At 43.9% G+C, this 18,166-nt stretch overlaps 3 protein-coding genes across 3 annotated transcripts; 1 reads left to right on the forward strand and 2 right to left on the reverse strand.

The window, feature by feature from the left end:
- Window positions 1-21: 21 nt before the first annotated feature.
- Window positions 22-3,761, reverse strand: syt15 (synaptotagmin XV). Its single transcript, XM_076092809.1, has 8 exons — window positions 3,755-3,761; window positions 3,483-3,672; window positions 2,631-2,803; window positions 2,204-2,496; window positions 1,947-2,114; window positions 1,181-1,289; window positions 847-1,029; window positions 22-737 (listed from the first exon to the last, which is right to left on the reverse strand). Exons 1-8 carry the CDS (start codon window positions 3,759-3,761, stop codon window positions 598-600), a joined length of 1,263 nt encoding a protein of 420 aa, XP_075948924.1. The 3' UTR covers window positions 22-597.
- Window positions 3,762-9,943: 6,182 nt separating this feature from the next.
- On the forward strand, window positions 9,944-12,198 carry LOC142952042 (elastase-1). The gene is made up of 6 exons (XM_076094026.1): window positions 9,944-10,079; window positions 10,209-10,318; window positions 10,956-11,050; window positions 11,153-11,433; window positions 11,663-11,826; window positions 11,919-12,198. The coding sequence occupies exons 1-6, from the start codon at window positions 9,944-9,946 to the stop codon at window positions 12,096-12,098; spliced, it is 966 nt and encodes a 321-aa protein (XP_075950141.1). The 3' UTR covers window positions 12,099-12,198.
- Window positions 12,199-12,366: 168 nt separating this feature from the next.
- On the reverse strand, window positions 12,367-15,209 carry timm23a (translocase of inner mitochondrial membrane 23 homolog a (yeast)). Its single transcript, XM_076094028.1, has 7 exons — window positions 14,799-15,209; window positions 14,583-14,641; window positions 14,384-14,477; window positions 13,755-13,839; window positions 13,610-13,668; window positions 13,307-13,417; window positions 12,367-13,032 (listed from the first exon to the last, which is right to left on the reverse strand). Exons 1-7 carry the CDS (start codon window positions 14,902-14,904, stop codon window positions 12,905-12,907), a joined length of 642 nt encoding a protein of 213 aa, XP_075950143.1. The 5' UTR covers window positions 14,905-15,209; the 3' UTR covers window positions 12,367-12,904.
- Window positions 15,210-18,166: the final 2,957 nt, after the last annotated feature.

The following is an 18,166-nucleotide window of genomic DNA, read 5'->3' on the forward strand; positions in this document are numbered from 1 at the left end:
GTAACTTTATATATATATATTGTAATAATATTATTGATGCATTCATGTAAACAGTATTTTAATTCTGTCAACTACTTTAACTATGCAATATACTGGTACTTGTCAAATTAAACCATGCTTTTATTGTCCACATTTGTCTTCTTACGACCAAGTTGTATTTATTTTTTCCACAGTGGACGTTCCTAGTTTCCTCCCCAATCTACATTCATATTTAATGCTGTATAAAACATATTTCTATTGACGCTTAGTTCACAAACAGATAACTTTGAGTTTTTCAGTTTCTAAATTATAAACCAAAAAGATGTGTTATAACGGTTATAAAAACAGCAATGATGACACTGAAAATTTAACTCTGTCACTTTATTATTCACATTAAATCTTGTATGCATATTTAAATAAATGATACTGTGAAATGTTACAAAGGTGTAAAATATGAATTATCTTTCAATTTTAAGATGCAAAATACTTAATTGTTGGTTGCAAAACTGAGCTTGTTTAAAAAAAAAAAAAAAACATGTAAAATCTTCTCTAGTTGATAAGATATTAAAGTTGCTTCCGATCTGCTTTCTGCCCCTTCAAGGCAGGGTTTTTATGTGTTTAAGTGGCTCTGCCTAGTCCGTGCCACAGTTCAACCGGCTCCTGTGGTGTGTTGACCATGTCCATCCAGTGCTGCAGCTGTTGGCCCCTGGCGTACATGAAGGGGCCCAACACCAGCACTCCCAGCAGGGCCGGAGGCTCTGGGAGAACGACACAGGCGGAGCAGAGCCAAGGTGAATACACAGCTGATTTAACACTGAAGTTTATGTAGCAGGACATCAGATATATAGCAAGCACATTAAGTTTCACCTGAGCGGACGACGTTTGGCTGCTGCAGCTCAAATCTCAGACAGGCCTCGTCCAGGTGCTGCGAGCGCAGTTTAAAGGTCACCCTGTGGTGGAAATAGGGGTTGTTTTGACTCTTCATCAAGCAGCTGCGCTTCATCTTCACCACCTGAGTGTGTATCTGTAAGCTCACCTGGACACACACACCTGGGGGAAACGTCAGATGCAAAGTTACTACCCCAGCGACTCAGCTGAGATTTAAATAGATTTGTTTTCATATTTTCGAACCTGTGAAGACGTCCGATGACCAGTGCATACATGGACACATGTCCACAAGCTTCTAACCTGAAACACTTACCTGCATCCGTGAGCAGCTGTAGGCCTCGAGCCCTCAGAACGACCACAGAGAGGCGCTGCACACATGGACTGTAGCTGAGAGAAATCTGCACATCACCCAGCTCTGAACACTGAGACAGATCAGAGATGACAAAACGATTTTAATTTTTGCACACATGCAGACATCCTGTGTGTTTCTGTGTGTACCTGTCAGTGGTGGAGGAAGTATTCAGATCCTTTACTTCAGTAAAAGTATGAAAATACTCCAGCGCTTGGCAATATGGAAACATTTTTTTTACTGCTGTAGGTCGTGCACATTTTAACTCCTATATTTACTGCTGGGAAGTTTGATCTACAGCAATGCATCATGTTGTATGTTTATGTATGTTATGTGTCATCACATGTTTGTAGCGTCACTGTCCTGTAAGAATCACGGGTCTCTAAATAGTCACATTTTGTTCTTTTCAGCTTTGTGATGATGATGCATTTATCAGCTGATCCAACAGGATTTTTAAAAAGTGAATTTACTAAAGAAGTGAAGAATTTTCTGAACACATAAAAGAACTTCCTTCTTCAGTTCATCACAAACATTAAATGTAAAAAAAAATCACCAAATGTGGAGAAAAATGGTGAACAGTAAGTAAAACAGTCAGAAATATGTAATGGAGTAGAAGTGTAAAGTTGCATGAAATGGAAATATTCAAGTTTAGTACAAGTACTTTAAATGTGTTCTCAAGCACAGTAGGCTACTTAAGTAAAAGCACTTAATTACATTGCACCACTGGTACCTGTGTGTCGTCCTCTGTCTCCAGGTCCCTCCAGAGCACCCTGCCAGCCTGACCGAGCTCCCCCTCCAGAGGAAACAGCACCCTGCCCACCGCGTGGCGTTTGCCGTCTTGCTCCACACTCAGCACACACACGCTCAGGGTGCTCTGAGGCACGCACACACCTGACACCTGTGTGGAGGGAAACACACAGGAAGCGTGTGAGATACGAATGGTTCTTCTGTCGCTACGGTTGCATTCATTCTTCCGTGTGTCCTCGCCTGGAAAACAAAGCAGTCGTTGAACTCCGGGTCGGGCCCCGTGCCCCGGGCCTTGGCCTGGCGGGGCCGCCGGTCATCAGGGAGACGCCGCAGCTCCACCAGCGTGACGTTGCCGTGAAAGCGGGGAGGGAGGTTGCCGAGGCGGAGCAGGGAGACCATGAGCTGCTCGCTGCTGTGTCGGTACTCCACAGAGAAGCAGAGACGGGTGGCCATGCCGGGTGGAGGTGCCACCACCTCGTTGAGAGGAGGAACAGCGTAGAGACCGGCCAGCACCGTCCCCACTGGGTACCATCCTAACAACAACATAGGAAGTAAACCACATGAGGTAGCACCAGAGTTATCCATGAATTTAGGTTTACCAATGACTTTCATTTAAAGGACTAAACCCATCTTGACATGCTGTCATATAATGGCAGTGATGACCTACTCCCTACTGAGAGTGACCCACGATGAGCTAGTATGTCCCTGTGGGCCTCCATCTTCATCTTCATCTTCATCTTCATCTCCTCCTCCTCCTCTTCCCTCTCCTCTTCATTTTTCACATCACCATGGTTTTGTGTCGTGAAGCGAGGAGGCAAGGTGAAAGGGATCTCACGGGGCCTTTCACACATAAACACATATACACACACACGTTATTAATTGTGGCTTCTGCAGCATTTTATAATATCAACTTAAATCAAGACCACAGGTCACAAAATCTCTGATGCTTCCACGTAAAGGATGCCGTTCTTCACCGAGAGGGTCACTTTTTTGCTTTGCTTAGCAGCATCAACGTGTTGTAAAGGATATTTTTTCATTGTTTCAATCCTGTTTGTGTTTGAACTGATTTTGTGCCTTAAAGAGCGCATTACACCTGTCCTTAAATCACTACATTATTGGCTTCAAGTATTTGCACTTAGACTGTAAGGTTCTCCTGCTTGTCTCTAAAACTCTGAGTAGCCTTGCCCCATATATGTTAGATCAGATTTCTTCGGTCATCTGGTTCTATCGTGCTGTAAAAATCATTTAATAATATGCAACATATCCTTTGTAATCGATATGTATGAGTCTAATGATTGTTGTGAATGTCTATTATCGTTATTATCACTGTTCATCCTTCTTTCTTTTCTCACGTGTCTTATCTCCTCTCATTTCTGTAAACTATCTAATGATCAAAAAGGCAAATAAGTGCTTCAGAAATATGTATGTTGGCTAGCTGGGAAAGTATAACGTTTGTACCGTTTCACATAAAACTCGATAATATCTAGGACTGCGTGCATGTTTATTTCGTGGTACTAACGTGGCCAAGGAGCCCTGAGACACCAGCATCACTGGAGCAGAGCATGCCGGTACTGAAGGCACTGTAGAGATCAGCTCCTCGTATTGACTACGACCCTTCTTCCTCCTCTTCCTCCTCCACAGATAATAGACAATCAGACCGAGCAGCAGGAGACCCACGGACACACCAACAGCCAGCAGTAACACCTGGTCTGAACAAACGAACACATTAACAGGGAAATTAAGTCCAGGCATCTGTCAAATACACTGGATCTAATGCAGTTTACCGCTTACCTGCCATGATTATTCCTCAGTCTGAAGCTACTTTTTAGCATTAGTGACTATAACGTGTGTGTCTCTTGTTGTCGACCTGTTTAGCTGTGAGGTGATGTGACCCTGGAGAGCAGAGAGAGAACGACACAGCTGGATGATTCTCACCGCGTCATGCTGTTATCTGGCGGCTGCTCTCGCTTTAAGGGGAGAAACTACCAGCAAAAAACTTGTTTGACTGTTGGGAAGAAAACATTTAAATGTGAAACATGAAACTAAATAATATACATGCAACATGGCTGCTCTGACCTCTGACCTGAGCTTAGTTCAGAATCAAAATGCTCATTAGCTTGTCGCCACACACACACAGACTGTTCAGAGATTGGACGGCAGCTAATGGGATTGACAGCTAATCCTCAGAGCTAAAGGTAGAGTAATGGCCCTCTCTCAGCTACACACGCATATGTGCACAACGCATGCACAAAGAGAAATCCTCCTTTTCACTCTGATGACAACTTCACATGGGGTCCTTTTACGAGAGAAGAGAAAGAGGAAAGACATCAAGCTGAAGACGAGTCACAGCAGTGTCCGAGGATCGGAGGGCGGCTGGAAACAAGACAGATTGTCTTAAGAAGTGAGGGAGGAAGAGTGGGAGGAATGAGGGGAGGAAGGAGAGACGCCATTTAGCACTACCTTCTCTCTGCCAGGACAGAGGGGGCAAAACAGCACACACGGTGTGATCGCAAAAGGTAAGGCGTTGTTTTTCTCTTTTATTGGCACTTTTATTGCGCTGTCATATCTGCGCGTTAACTGGCTGTTTATTCTTTCAGTACATACACATTATAAAAGGTATAGCAGTGGTCGAAACTCTGCTAGGTCAGTTTAATATGGAATTACATGTTTTGCCTCCACTAAATCAGGCGGATGATATTGATTTTTAGTAAGCGAGGGACTGAACAATAAGGATAATCATCTTTTTAAAAGCATAAATACACAGTAGAATAAAATTAGGCACCGCATGCTATTGGCAGATACGAAAAAATTTGTGTGTACAAAAATTGTAATTTGTTATAATTTCGACCATTCATTCTCACTGCCCCTGCCTTTCTTTGTCTTCTGTTAACTGAAGGCCAAATGCTCACTTAAGCTGTCTCAATCAATCTACAGTTTGTCTCAATAATCAATTAATCTGGATTGTGTAATCCCATTAGGGTAATCTGGGAGTGCCTGTCTTCAGGAGTCTTTGTGTGTTTAGACTTGTATATCTATCTTTGTGAGGACCAGGTTGAGTTTTAGACCTTCAGGGTGAGGACATTTTGGCCGGTCCTCACTTCTTCAAAGGCCTATTTGATGGTTCTGTCTTGGTTTTAAGGTTCAGGTTAGAATTAGGTTTAGTTTAGTTAAAAAAAAAAAAAGTAATTAAAAGGTTTAAGGATAAAAATCAAATCTGTGTCTTCTTTACAGGTTGGTGCTGTTGCAATGGCGAGGCCCGGACGTCCCGTATCTGAGAGCTACCAGCCCGTCTGTCGTTCAGTCAGTCAGTCGGCCTCTTACTCCAGTGAAGCCAAGATTCTGGGACCAGAGGATGGCGATGACCAGGCACCCATTTTCTCCCTCTCTAAGAGCTCCATGGATGTGGTGATGGCGACGGGGCCGTCGCACAAGCAGGACCCGTCCTGGACCCGCGTGGACCTGAAACGCAGCTCCAGCACCAACACTCACTCCGAGCGGAACTCGGTGACGCTGCAGCAGCTGCACCCTCACATGTGGCAGCACATCAACTCCACCAACAGCCACCAGTCATCGCTCTCTGACCAGCACGCAGACGTGCACAGCCCTCCTGCCCTCAGCGAGCGCTGGATCACCAACATGCATCGCTGGAGCGCGTGCAGCAGCAGCACACACAGCCGCAGCAGCACTCCAGACACAATTGTGTGGAAAGGTGGGACCTCACGGCCCTCGAGTCTAACCCAGGAAACCCCTTGTTCTCCAGTGTTCGGATCAACCTCTTCACCAACCACACCCTCTCACTTCATCTCCCCCCTACAGACACCAACTCTACCACCTGAAGATCTTTTAACTTCTTCTTCTTCAACACTAATGCTGAGCACACTTCAGCAGGGAGACTCCCCCAAACTCTCTCCCCTGCCGTCACCCCTGCAGGCTCACACCTCCTCACCGTTGCCGTCGTACTCCCCCGATCTCCTCCAGCTCACCAGCACAGAGGACGAGGGCTTCCTGGAGAATTCTTTTACATTCCCATCCCCGATCCCGTCGTCTGTTAGCTTAGGAGAAGCAGGCGTGTCATCAGATGCTGGATGCCTTGTTGATGACGTGATAGAGGAGCTGCACAGTCCTGATGGCACGGAGCTGTTGGAGGGTGGAGGAGACAGAAGCCTGGGCCAAATGTTAAACTACTTGACGCCTACTTCTCCAGCAGATGAACAGGAATCAGGAAGAGAAGCCTCAGTTTGCCATCTTGAGCTGCCATGGCAGCCGGGGCCAAGCTGTCCGACAGGCCGTGGTTGGAAGTCACCCCTGGTTTCTTCCTTGAGCGACTCGCTATTGGGGGACTGCTGCAGGTCCAACTTCAACACCAGAGAGGGCATCACAAGGGCACATGTGTTCAGGGAGGAAGGGACAATGACTTCACAGCTGGAGCTGGTGGATGCAGCGGTGCAGACGTCTCCCGTCGGCTCCTTGTGGGGCCTCAGGAGGAACACGTCCAACTCCAACATGGGCTCCCACTCCTTCTTGGGCTCGCCGCCTGGATCAAGACTGAACCTGAAGTCCTCAGTGGGGTCCAACTCCAATCTGGTGTCTGCGTCCTCCAGCATGTTCCCGGTGAGCAGCGGCGAGGAGGAGGTGGTGAGGCGAGGAGATGACCAGACGTGGGACGTCAACTCTGCCTCCTTACACGAACTGGAGAGGAGGAGGTCGTGTCTGAAGATGAAGATGGGAGAGGACGGTGACGTGATGGGAAGGAGGGGCAGCATGAAGCAGGTGCAGTGGGACGAGGACGGGATGACATGGGACGTTCACGGAGCATCGCTGGACCCCGAGGTGCTGAGCACGGCCATACGGAAACATCTGGAGCTCCAGAACAGCCCTCGAACGCCGAGACGTACCTCGAAGAAGAAGAAAGCACCGAAGCCTCCTCTCATATCGAACGTGGTGAAGGCCATCGCCCCGGATCTTCATCCGTCTGTGATGATTATTACCTCGACTTGTACAGACAGCGAGGGGACACCAGAGGAAGACGGAGTGAGGAGGGAGGTGGAAGAGGAATGCAGACGGAAAAAGGAGGAAACTGCAGAAGCTGTTCGTAGAATAAGCAGAGCAGAGGCAGTTTATGCAAAAGAAGAGGACGAGGTGTACGGAGAGGAAGGCACCACCTATCCTAAATCACCTTCGAGTGGGAGTGGACCCATCCGCAAGAAGAGCGTGATCAGGTCACTGAAGAAGCCTGGGTGGTGTGGAGGCTCCAGCAAGGCAGTTGACTGATTTAGGAGACTAAAATCTATGGCTGATCAAGTCCTCAATATGCACAGATTAACTGCTAATAAACTCATTGACGTTGGGAGCAGCTCTCACTTTCATGTGTTTTTTATCCTGCTGTTGAGACTTTCTCTTTGTCATTTGGTAAAAAGATGAGATACAATGTTAGAAGTGTTGTTCCTCCACTCATTAGGATCTATATACTTTTTAGAGAGGGTGTAATTTCTATTGGATGGAAAAGTCCCAAAAAGGCTGCTCTCACTAATGTGTTGAGGTTGTTAGTGCTGTATGAAAGGAATACGACCTGAAGATACTCTTATAGACACAAAAAGTGATAAAAAACTAAATGTAATCTCTCTTTATATTTACAGTTACTATTCTTCTAAAACATGCTTGAACAAAACATCAATCAAAAAAGCCAGTAAAGAGTTGCTTGTTGTAAATATGCAATGAAAGTATCCATCATTTCTATAAAGAATATATTACTCAATTATTTTTTATTTTACTTATTTATTTTCTAAAAACAAACCTACACTTTGCAGTTTAATGATGGGTAGATGCATTTTCTTGTGAGGTCTTCATGAAAGTAAAGAATTACCTGCAATTTACTCAGACTAAGACTAAAGCTACCAGGAGGGAATACAGTTCTTCATCAAGATGTTCAATAAAACCACATTTTGTCTGTTGCTCTCAACGTGTTTGTTTTGTTTAAGATGGCAGTTGAAACATTATCATTATGATAAGCACAGTTTTGGATGTACTTGTACTTTACTTGAGCCTTACCAATATGGAATTTCTAAGTATACTGATACTCTCAAATATCAACCTTTAAATTTGATTTATTTAATAACTGTGACACTAAATTACCTCAAACATATCTCGCAATGTCTTGTTACTTAACGGCCGTACACAGATAAAGCTGTGATCTGTCTACTTCATTTCAGAGGGAAATATTGTACATTTTACTCCACAGCATTATTAAAGTTACTGGTTTCTTTGCTTGAGTTTAAACACAAAATGTGTTTAAAGAATATGATACACTGTAACTAAGTAGGATATAAAGTAATTAATTCCGCCTCCTCAGCTGACATCAGTAAAATGCTGCTTACACATTACATAATATTTCTAATAACATAACCTTGTGAGAGGTGCAATTCTGCATAATAAATGCTTAAACTTTTGAAAATGTAAGTACATTCAGCTGACATTAATTATATACTCAAGTAAAATCACTGTATACTTGCCACCACTTCTATTTGTGGTTTTGCACACTTTTGAGACTTTATTTGTCATGTATTCCTCTAGACATAAGAATAAAAGGTGCAGCCAAGATCCAACAAAATAAGGGAAGAGCTGTGAAAGCACATGTCAGGATTTACAAATATTTACACAGATAATCACGCAGGAGGTGACTCAGCTCAATTATGTTGTTTGAGCACACCAACTCAAAAACACACCACTGAACTCCGCCTCCCTCATCATCCCATACTCGCTCAACTCATTCACTGTGGAAAACATACACAAAGTTGAGTTGCATGTAAACTTGGTGAACCACAGTGGTTCAGGCGCTGCCATTCAGATGAGCGGGCACATTCTCTCTCATTCACCACAGACTCAACTCACTAGTGGCTTCCACCTGCAGTTATTGTTGTCATATTTTCACAGAAGTGGAGCGGGCATGAAGGTCACTATTGCTTTTCATTTATGTTACTTTATATTCTTCTGGCCATAAAGGGTCAATGCACCAAAATGACAAAGATATTCCATTGCCCTCTTGTACGATTTGGTTTCAAAGCTCGGGCTTTCAGGTCAAATAAGAGCAGCTGTCACTCTGAACCATCCACCAAATACTATTTCTTCTGTGGTGAGTCGTTACACCAACAACCGTCAGCATCTGGCAACTGTAAATATGCTCCAAAATGGATTATAAAGAGTAGTAACAACACAAACATAAGTATTGGACGCATTGACATTTTGACATGATGATGACAAATGATCACCAAAGTTTTTACAATTCCTCCTGAGGGGGAACATTTATGTCCGTACCAAATTTACTGGCAATCCATCCAAAAGTTGTCGATATATTTCAGGGCCAGTGTGTAGCATTTCTGGGATCTGTTAGCAGAAGTTAAATGTAGTATTCATAACTATGTTTTCATTAGTGTTCAATCATCTTAAACTAAGAATTGTTGTGTTTTCGTGAGCTTAGAATGAGTCGTTCATATCTACAGAGGGAGCGGGTCCTCTTCATGGAGTCCGCCATGTTGCATCGTCATCATGAACGTCTGTACAAGATGTTATGCCGATCCATCAAAGTGACTGAGTCATGTTTACACAGGATGAACTATAGAGGAGATTTTTTATCTCAGAGATGAAGGTCATGTTCAGGTCACTGTGTCATCGCTGTAAGTCACGTGACATGATGTGATGTTTGTGTACAGTGCTGCATTGCCTTTGTGCTGCGTGCGTGTGAGTGTACTTTGAGCATACTATATGTATGTGAAAGTGCTGATGGGACTCCCCGAAATCCCCCTTCTTCTCAGCGGCAGTGGAAACCCGCAGCTACAGGAGAACGATCCAGCGCTCGGCCTTTGTTGTGACACCGCTCATTGTCCTACCGTTATATGTGTGTACTGTATGTGTACACCTGCGTGCGATTGCTGCCTGGTATAAATAGCGTGGGATGTGTGCCGGCCTCTGATTCTGCGATAGACGATGGCTGTACCGGGACCTCCTCTGCTCCTCCTTCTGTCTCTGCTGCTGCCGCTGCTGTTGAGCAAGGCATCGCTGCCTGCAGCTGCATACACACTCACCCCCGGACGACAGCCGCAGCACAAGCTCCTCCACCTGGGTGAGGACAAAACACATGCACAAACACACACCTCCAAGGCTCGTGTTAGAACATACTTTAACATTTTTTTGATTTGAATGTCTGTTCTCTGTGTTTTAAGAGCTTCATCTGGTCTTCTTCTCCTCTTAGACTGGCCTAGGGACTGTGGTATGGCTCACTTTAAGCCCAACATGGCTGAGAGGATTGTGTCTGGGAATGAGGCCAGACCTCACTCTTGGCCCTGGCAGGTCTCTCTGCAGGTAAACTTCTTTGGGTTGGTGTGGTTCAGTATTGGGAGGTCTTGAATTGACTGTATGAAATTTAACATAAAAAACTCCAGCACACTGAACCCCGGCCAAACTCTTATCCCTTCTAGGGCTGCGACAAACAATTATTGTCATGATTACTTTATGTGTTGATTGATGTTTTCAATTAATATTTTAACAGGAGTGTGCTTACATTAGTAGTTCTAGTATCCCAGTTTCGAGCCTTATCTTGGTTTTGATTGTATTCTGATTCCTGTTTACAAAATCTTCATCTCACTGTGTACATGATCATAACAGTATCCAGGTTTCTGATCATCTGTTGGTGTAGTTGTGTCTTGATTTCTCACCATCTCTGCAACAATTGTCGGCACCAACAAAGATTTTTAAAAATAGCTTCATATTTCTATGAGAATATTTACTTCAGGACTAGTAGTATAGTTATATACTAACAATGGAGAGGCTGAGCAAATGCACAGGTCTGAAATTAACTTGTAACTGTAATCAAGTCCTGCATTAAATCCCCATGTGTCATACAATAGTTAAGTATTACCTAAGTATATGATTTGTACCCTTATTATAAAGTGTTACCAAGTAATTTCTCATCACTGATCTGTCTGGTTGTTTCTCGTAGGTTCGTCCCAGGGGAAGCAAACATTACATCCACGTCTGTGGAGGAACTCTCATCCACAAGAACTGGATCCTAACTGCTGCTCACTGCTTCCAAAAGTAAGAAACTCTGAGCACAGAGTAGAGGATTTAGTTGTGATTTGAATACGTTTTTGTGAAAACCACGAAGGCCGTGCTTTAACTATTTTTTTGGCCTATTAGAGGTAAAGCTGAGGATGCTGGGAGCTGGAGGATCGTCGTGGGGAAGCACCAGCTGAAGCGCTCAGAGAAGGCAGAGAGGATTTTCCCCGTGAAGAGAATCTACCGGCACGAGAACTTCCGCTACCCGGCTCACAGCGAGCTGGACTACGACATCGCCCTGGTGAAGGCTGCCACAGACATCGTCCCTTCAAACTTCATCCGCTACGCCTGCCTGCCGCGCAAGCAGACCAGCCTCAATCCAGGACACTACTGCTGGGTCACAGGCTGGGGGGACACCCGGGGTGAGTGGAGGAGAGGGGATGTAAATGAGAAGGGGAAAAAGTTATTTGGTCCACTGCTGGTTGTGTAATAGGAAAAGCCAGTGAATCAATAGGATTCATCCTCTGGGGATCATGAATGTGTGTAAAACAATGTTGTCACCATCTGTACAACAGTTGTGGAGATATTTCAGTCTGGCTAGCGTTGATAAATAGGTTTAAACTTAAATTGTTGTTCTTGAACACATTTCAGGTGGGAAGGAGAATGTGTCTCTCGCAGAAGCCTTGAATCAAGCCCGCCTGCCCATCATTGACTTCAAGACCTGTCGGCAGAAGAAATTCTGGGGCGACCGTGTCCGAGACTCCATGATCTGTGCCGGGTTCAGGGACACCGAGGGCCCGCCTGCTGCCTGCCAGGTAGGACTGAGATTTACACACAGAGTTGGAGGTAGAAGTGAGAATGACTTTTTACCTCACGACCCGTCTCTCCCCTTCTTCCTCTCTCCCAGGGCGACTCTGGTGGTCCTCTGCTGTGCCAGCAGGGGCAGGACAGCTGGGAGGTTCACGGCGTGGTGAGCTTCGGCCCGATCGGCTGCACCGTGGAGAACAAACCCAGCGTCTTCACCCGCACCGCCGCCTACATCCCCTGGATCGAGGCCACGCGTATCAGGGACTTCTTCCTGCACTAAGCGAGCGCCTGACTCAGCGCCGACAGCAAACATAAGCTCTGCTCCGTTTCATGTCTGACTTACAATCTGTTTCTTCCACTTCAAGATTTAAATGCACATTCTGAATGTGAAATTATTGTTTTCTGACACACCATATTTTAGTCTTCACTATGCACTACTCTGGTTTTACAACAGCAGAAAGTTGTGGCAGAGCACTGCATAGTATACACGACTCACGTCCTTTTGCATCCAGTCTACATTCACGCAATAAAATTGGTTAAAAGCTAAATCTTTGTCAACATTTCCCATTTTTTAATATAGTCTTTAGTACAGCGGGTTTGATGGAGACACATAAACAGCTTTACAGTGATCACTTCTTGGAAAGTATGTCCTCTTATAAATCGGCTCTTTTAACCCAAATGTCATGGGTTCATTGATTTCAAGAATAGCATCAAAGAAGACTACCAAGTCTCCCATAAACAATGATATAACAAATGACATCTTTATAAAATATCCTCACGGTGTTTTCTTATTACTGATCAGATCACTTACAGAAACACGTCAGAGGATAAAGAAAGAGAGGGGTGTTATAGGATGGTCTAAATCTAGATTTCCGGTGGAATTTAGTCCAATCTTCTTTTTCATTTAATTCCCCAGGAGTGCTCCTGGAAAGTGTCTACAGGGGGGGGGACCAGCGAACCGGGACCAACCCACACTTCCCTGAAAAGCACACTGCGTTTGACCAGAGTCTAATCCCTCTTAGCGCTGTGGTTAAAGGCTGTGTGACATTTGGCCCTAATATAGAAGCAGATGAGTGTGGGAGAGGACTAATACAGCCTGGAGGATGAGGAGGAGGATGAGGAGCCTGTGAGGTGGTCCCAGTTGCTGTAGAGAGCGTAGGCCCCAGACAAGGCTAAACCAGCCAGGCCTCCTCGGGATACACCCTTTAGGCCACCTGCAAACATACAGTAGTGACAGAATGGGTGTGAGTGAACATAAAACAAACATGCATTAAAAACATCTGTCTAACAACAAATAATTCTTAGCATAATAAATAGTATTCAACATTTTGCATGCTGTCGTCGTTCAGTAAGATCACTCACTTAGACGACAACTTGTGAAACCACAAATATTTCAACAGGAGGATTTTATACAGAGAGGCACTCTTGGGTTGAAGTCAATAACACTACACAGTAATGGAAGATAATAAAAGAAGAAAAGACACTTACTGCCTGATTTGAAGAGCATCCCAGTTAGTGTCCCAGCAGCCACTGTGTTGATGTCGTCCTCTGCTCCTCTGGCCTTCTCTATCGCCACCCCAAACACACTGTACAACAAGGCTGCAATGGCAGAGAAAAATCCAGATTTACACAAGAGTCAAGCCATTCAAAAGAGGGAAACTTGAAAATGAACATATACCCAACATCAACAATATTATACATTTAAATAGATAATGCTTGCTTACATGTTGCAATGTGATTTGTATCCATGAGATTAGTGAATATACTAGTTGAGATTATCTTTTGTCTTACCAACAGAGCCAAGAGAGTTGGCCCATGAAGCACCCTGTCTGGTCACCATGTTGAGAATCCTGAGGAGAGAAAGCTCACATTTAGATCTAGGTGTAGGAACAGGAATAATACTGCTGGGTTAACTGAACTCTGTCTCCACACTTACTGTACATTACGAGGTTTTGACCATCCCATGTCTCTAGTGTCCTTGATGCTCATTCTGAGGCCATTCACAGCTCCAAATGCTGCTCCTACAGTCACAACAAAGAGGCAGAAAGGCCTAGTGAGACATTAGGTTAAAAAAAAAATGTGACTTTTTAACATGTAATTCCCAAACTATGAGACACAATCTGCTGCTGTAACAACCTCCTCTTTTCTGGGAAGGTTTTTTCAAGATTTTGGGATCCTAGCTGAAGGGATTTGCTCCCATTCAGTCACAAGGGCATTATTAGGGTCAGCCATTGATTTTGGGTCAAACAAAAACCTTTCTAAAACAGTTTGTTGGAACCACATGGTTGTCCGAGTATCATTGCATGTTGTATTTCACTACACTACTAAGGAACCAAGTCAAAACACAAAAACAGACACAAAGTAGTGGAGAAAGTACAAAAATCTAAGTGAACAGCAGCTGTGTCCACATACTTCTGACCTACACTGTACAAATATACTCTTATTTTCACTACATTTGTCCCAATTATAGATAAAATGTTCCAATTAAACAGAATACATTTAGTTTTAGGTACAATTTCGGGAAATTGTGACACTATGATGTTGCTGGTGTTACTCATCTCTTACCAGTCATGCAGGATCCTCCAATGGTGAAGAAAGCCAGTTCAAACCTCCCTCTTGTTTTATTGGCGCCTGTGGGAAGAATAAACTCATCTGTGTCCTGAAACAAAAGATCAACAGACGTTACAGTCAGAAAAAAATACATAAAAACACATTCATTTAACACCAAAAAGAGCTAAAATGCTACTTTAGCTTAGTAGCTTACCTGAACCAGGTAACGAGGGTCGACATTGAGGTAAGGGGACAGAGGACTCATTCCAGTCACTGAAATGACAATACAACAGACATATTAGATCACTTGTTACATTTATATATATACATTGAGAAAGTTGTATTTACAATGTTTTTAAGGTAATGAAGCTGTAACAGTACAGCTGTTACCGGTTTTAAGCTAACTAGCTAAAGCTATGTGAACGCTTACAGGGAACACCGGCGAGCTCTGTGTTGGAGTATTCGGGTGCACCGCCTCCAAAGAGACCCCCGATACCTCCTTTCATTCCTCCCGATCCTTGTGAGCTGCTGTCCATGGCTGTGGAGGATCCTCGACGGGTCACCTGGGGAAAACCGGATCCACTAGCCGAGCTGGCTAACGTTAGCAAGCGCTAGCTATGTCGCAAAATGCTCAAAATCAAAGAAAAAATTATCAACGACAAACGGCTGGATTCACCGACACAAACAGACGTTGTCCTGTTAACGTGTACGTTGAATGTTAACGGAGAGTATTACGGACTAGTAATTACGGATTCGTTTTACGGGTGAAAACACAGGCTTTACGTTACAGACGACTGAGCTCGCCTTCTCTTCAAACCCCTGACCTCCAGTCCAGCAGCACGCTCTGCCGTAAAGCGACAACTGACGTTGAGCTGTCGTTACGTCAACATAATGTACCATGACATGTGGGGAAAAAACATACAATACTGTCATAAACATCAATTGAATCTCATGATTTCAAGACCATAACTCTTTTAAATGTGACAAATAAAGCTACAAAGCCGTTTTGATAACAATTTGAAAGCCCTATGACTTTACGACACCTCCAGGGCAAGAGGTATGAAACGACCAGGACATTACAAAACTGACTCCAGGCGAAGAAAAGAGAAAACGTTATCACGACGTCGTTAAATTGATATATACCAACACTACATACATATGGATTATAAAATACAATATATGAAATCATGTTTTTAACTTTCCGTTAAGTGAGTTGGAGTCTGACATCATAGTATTTATTTTGCCTTATAATAACTCAATAAAAAAATATTGAACAATGAATTTACAAAAAGCATGTACAAATCCTTGAAACAAACATAACAAATAAAATAGAACAAAATACATGAATATCAAAAACCTTGAATTAATATATGAAATAAAAATATAAAGTGGTCTGTTTACAAGGCCAGTAAGCCTTACAGATATTATAACTGTTCTCCTGCAGTATTTACATTTTTAATCAGTAAATATTCCAGTTTCTCCTTCATTACCCATTCGTACATTATATACATACAGTAAGTGATGAGAGTCAAACTGAAAATGTTTTTGCTGACAGCTTTTCTGGGAGTGACATCAAGACACAAGATGTTCAGTGGTTTCAATGTTTGCTTTGCAGAAAAAAAGACATTGCTGTTGAATCTGGATTTGAAACTGGATGTATACACATGTACAGCATGTATTATTTAGCCTTGGGCAATATGGGGTAATTTAACAATTTAGTACATCTATTGTTTGATGCAGCAACTAATGATTCTTTTTCATTAGTGATTAATCATTTTGTGTTTATAATGTTGAAAAATGGCCATCCCAACTTCTCAGAACCCAAAGTGAGTTCTTGAAATTGCTCATTTTACTCTGACCAACAGTTATAAATTGAAAGGTATTGACAATTGCATACAACGGGGCGCCCCTGTGGATTTAGACACCAACTATAAACAGAAATGTCAGCAATTTGAGACTGACTGAAGACCTTTCTTACATCTCTCTGTTATCTCTTTTCCATCTGTAATAAAGACACAAAAATCCCCCCCAAAATACTTGTGTTTAGGAAGCTGGTACATGTGAATGTTTCAGCTCTATCATACCGTTTTTTGCTGCACACCTGTTGCAGTTCATGCATCTTGTCAGATAAAATAGTGGAGTTCCTCACAAGCTACACAGGGAGGCAACAGAGAGCTGATAGTAAAAACAGACCAGCTTCATAAGAGTCAAACCTGTTGCTTCTGATACTCCTCACTCCTCCTCACTACAGTTACTCCTGCTTTGATTGAATGATTTAGTTAAATTGGTTCTCAGGTCCAAGTGCAAGGTAAATTTGTTGGACTGTTTGCATAGCTTGAAGAAGAGAGGTAGAGCTGGCTTAAATAAACATGACACCTGTCGGGCCTTTGGATGCGTGCTTTCTCACCTTGCAAACCTACAGGGTGCTCCCCCATGATGCAACAGGGGGGTGAAGACCACACAGACACATGCACACGTACGCGCACATCTATGCAGCGCAGCCCCGGGCCATCTGCTGCCAGTCAAAGGGACAGAGAGGCACTGAAGGAATTCAGTGTGTTGAATTTCACGAATAACAGAGCATCTTATTTGGATTCTGCCATTGTATGTGTGTATTCAGACGGGGCCAAGTGGAGCGATGAAGTTTGCCATTGTCGCCCAGTGTGGGTGTTTTCAGACTCTCTGGCATGATCTGTGAGTTAGTGTTCTCTGTGTTACTGCCCAGTGTGCCCACTGTCTTTGCCACAATGCTCCATTCAGTCCCGGGCCTCTCTCTCTCTCTCTCTCTCTCTCTCTCTCTCTCTGTAACTCTGGTCACACACTCTCACAGTAAGCTGCCACCCATTTTGTGCCTCTGGCTAATCATCATCATCATCCTCATCATTCGGCTACGAACCAAATTTTCAGTTGTGGCATAAAATAGCTGTGATGTCATCTTTGTTATCTTTTTTTTCCCGTCCGTTTTTCATCCTCCATTTCCTCTCTCTTTCTTTCTTTCTCTCTCTCTCTCTTTCTTTCTTTCTCTCTCTCTTTCTTTCTGTCTCTCTGAGCTCCCAAACACAAAAGACAGAGAGGCCACGACAGGACCCCAGTGTATGCTGGTTGTCAAGGAGACAAGGAGACAGTGTTGGGTCTTTAAACGGCCTCAGAGGGGTGTGCGGAGTTAGGGGGAGTTGGCCTTATTTACATGGGAAGAGGACAAGGGAGAGACGGGGTTTGAAATACAACTTTTGAGCAGCTTATAGGACTCCTGTTATTCAGCTAAAATCATTCCGCCGCTCGGCCATCAAATATTTACCAAGCGGAGAGAATCCGGAGCTGTTCATTATGTGGAGAATGTTGTGCATACATAGTAATGTAAATCAACCTGTCTTTTCCTCTCACTTTCTCTCTTTATCTCACCCACACACACACACACACACACACACACACACACTTTGAATGTAAGTGCTGGGAGCTCTGGGCCCCAGTGTTGGCAATGGCGAAGAGCTGACTGCAGAATACATTACCAGATGCTTGAAGAGTGTTTCATACCAGACTAGGAGAAGAAGAAAAAAAGCACAGAACTTGACTGAAAACAGGAAAAACACAGAGAAGAGTACACACCCATCCAAACACACACCATGCACCCCCACCCATTTATATCCACACAGTTTCCCTTGTACTTTCTCTCGCTGTCTCCGCTCTGCTTCTTCCTGTCCAGAGGGTTGTCAGCAGCGGTCACATTATGTCCTTTCTCTCTCTCTGTGATCAGGGGGTGTTGGGGTTGCGGCCACAGAGCCCGGCTCAACTCCAAGC

Source organism: Anarhichas minor, unplaced genomic scaffold, assembly GCF_050575085.1.
Source record: "Anarhichas minor isolate MPS153535 unplaced genomic scaffold, ASM5057508v1 ptg000017l, whole genome shotgun sequence".
NCBI classification, from domain to species: Eukaryota; Metazoa; Chordata; class Actinopteri; order Perciformes; family Anarhichadidae; genus Anarhichas; species Anarhichas minor.

Excerpts from the sequence above, each read along its gene's own strand:
- syt15 (XM_076092809.1), bottom strand. Across the intron at positions 2,115-2,203 it reads ACGACTGCTTTGTTTTCCAG|GTGTCAGGTGTGTGCGTGCC; the intron begins GCGAGGACACAC and ends CCCTCCACACAG. Across the intron at positions 1,290-1,946 it reads AGACAGAGGACGACACACAG|TGTTCAGAGCTGGGTGATGT; the intron begins GTACCAGTGGTG and ends GATCTGTCTCAG.
- LOC142952042 (XM_076094026.1), top strand. The coding sequence starts at position 9,944 with ATGGCTGTACCGGGACCTCCTCTGCTCCTCCTTCTGTCTCTGCTGCTG. Across the intron at positions 10,319-10,955 it reads CCTGGCAGGTCTCTCTGCAG|GTTCGTCCCAGGGGAAGCAA; the intron begins GTAAACTTCTTT and ends TGTTTCTCGTAG. Across the intron at positions 11,827-11,918 it reads GCCCGCCTGCTGCCTGCCAG|GGCGACTCTGGTGGTCCTCT; the intron begins GTAGGACTGAGA and ends CCTCTCTCCCAG.
- timm23a (XM_076094028.1), bottom strand. The coding sequence starts at position 14,904 with ATGGACAGCAGCTCACAAGGATCGGGAGGAATGAAAGGAGGTATCGGG. Across the intron at positions 14,642-14,798 it reads AGAGCTCGCCGGTGTTCCCT|TGACTGGAATGAGTCCTCTG; the intron begins GTAAGCGTTCAC and ends TTGTCATTTCAG. Across the intron at positions 13,033-13,306 it reads GATGCTCTTCAAATCAGGCA|GTGGCCTAAAGGGTGTATCC; the intron begins GTAAGTGTCTTT and ends GTATGTTTGCAG.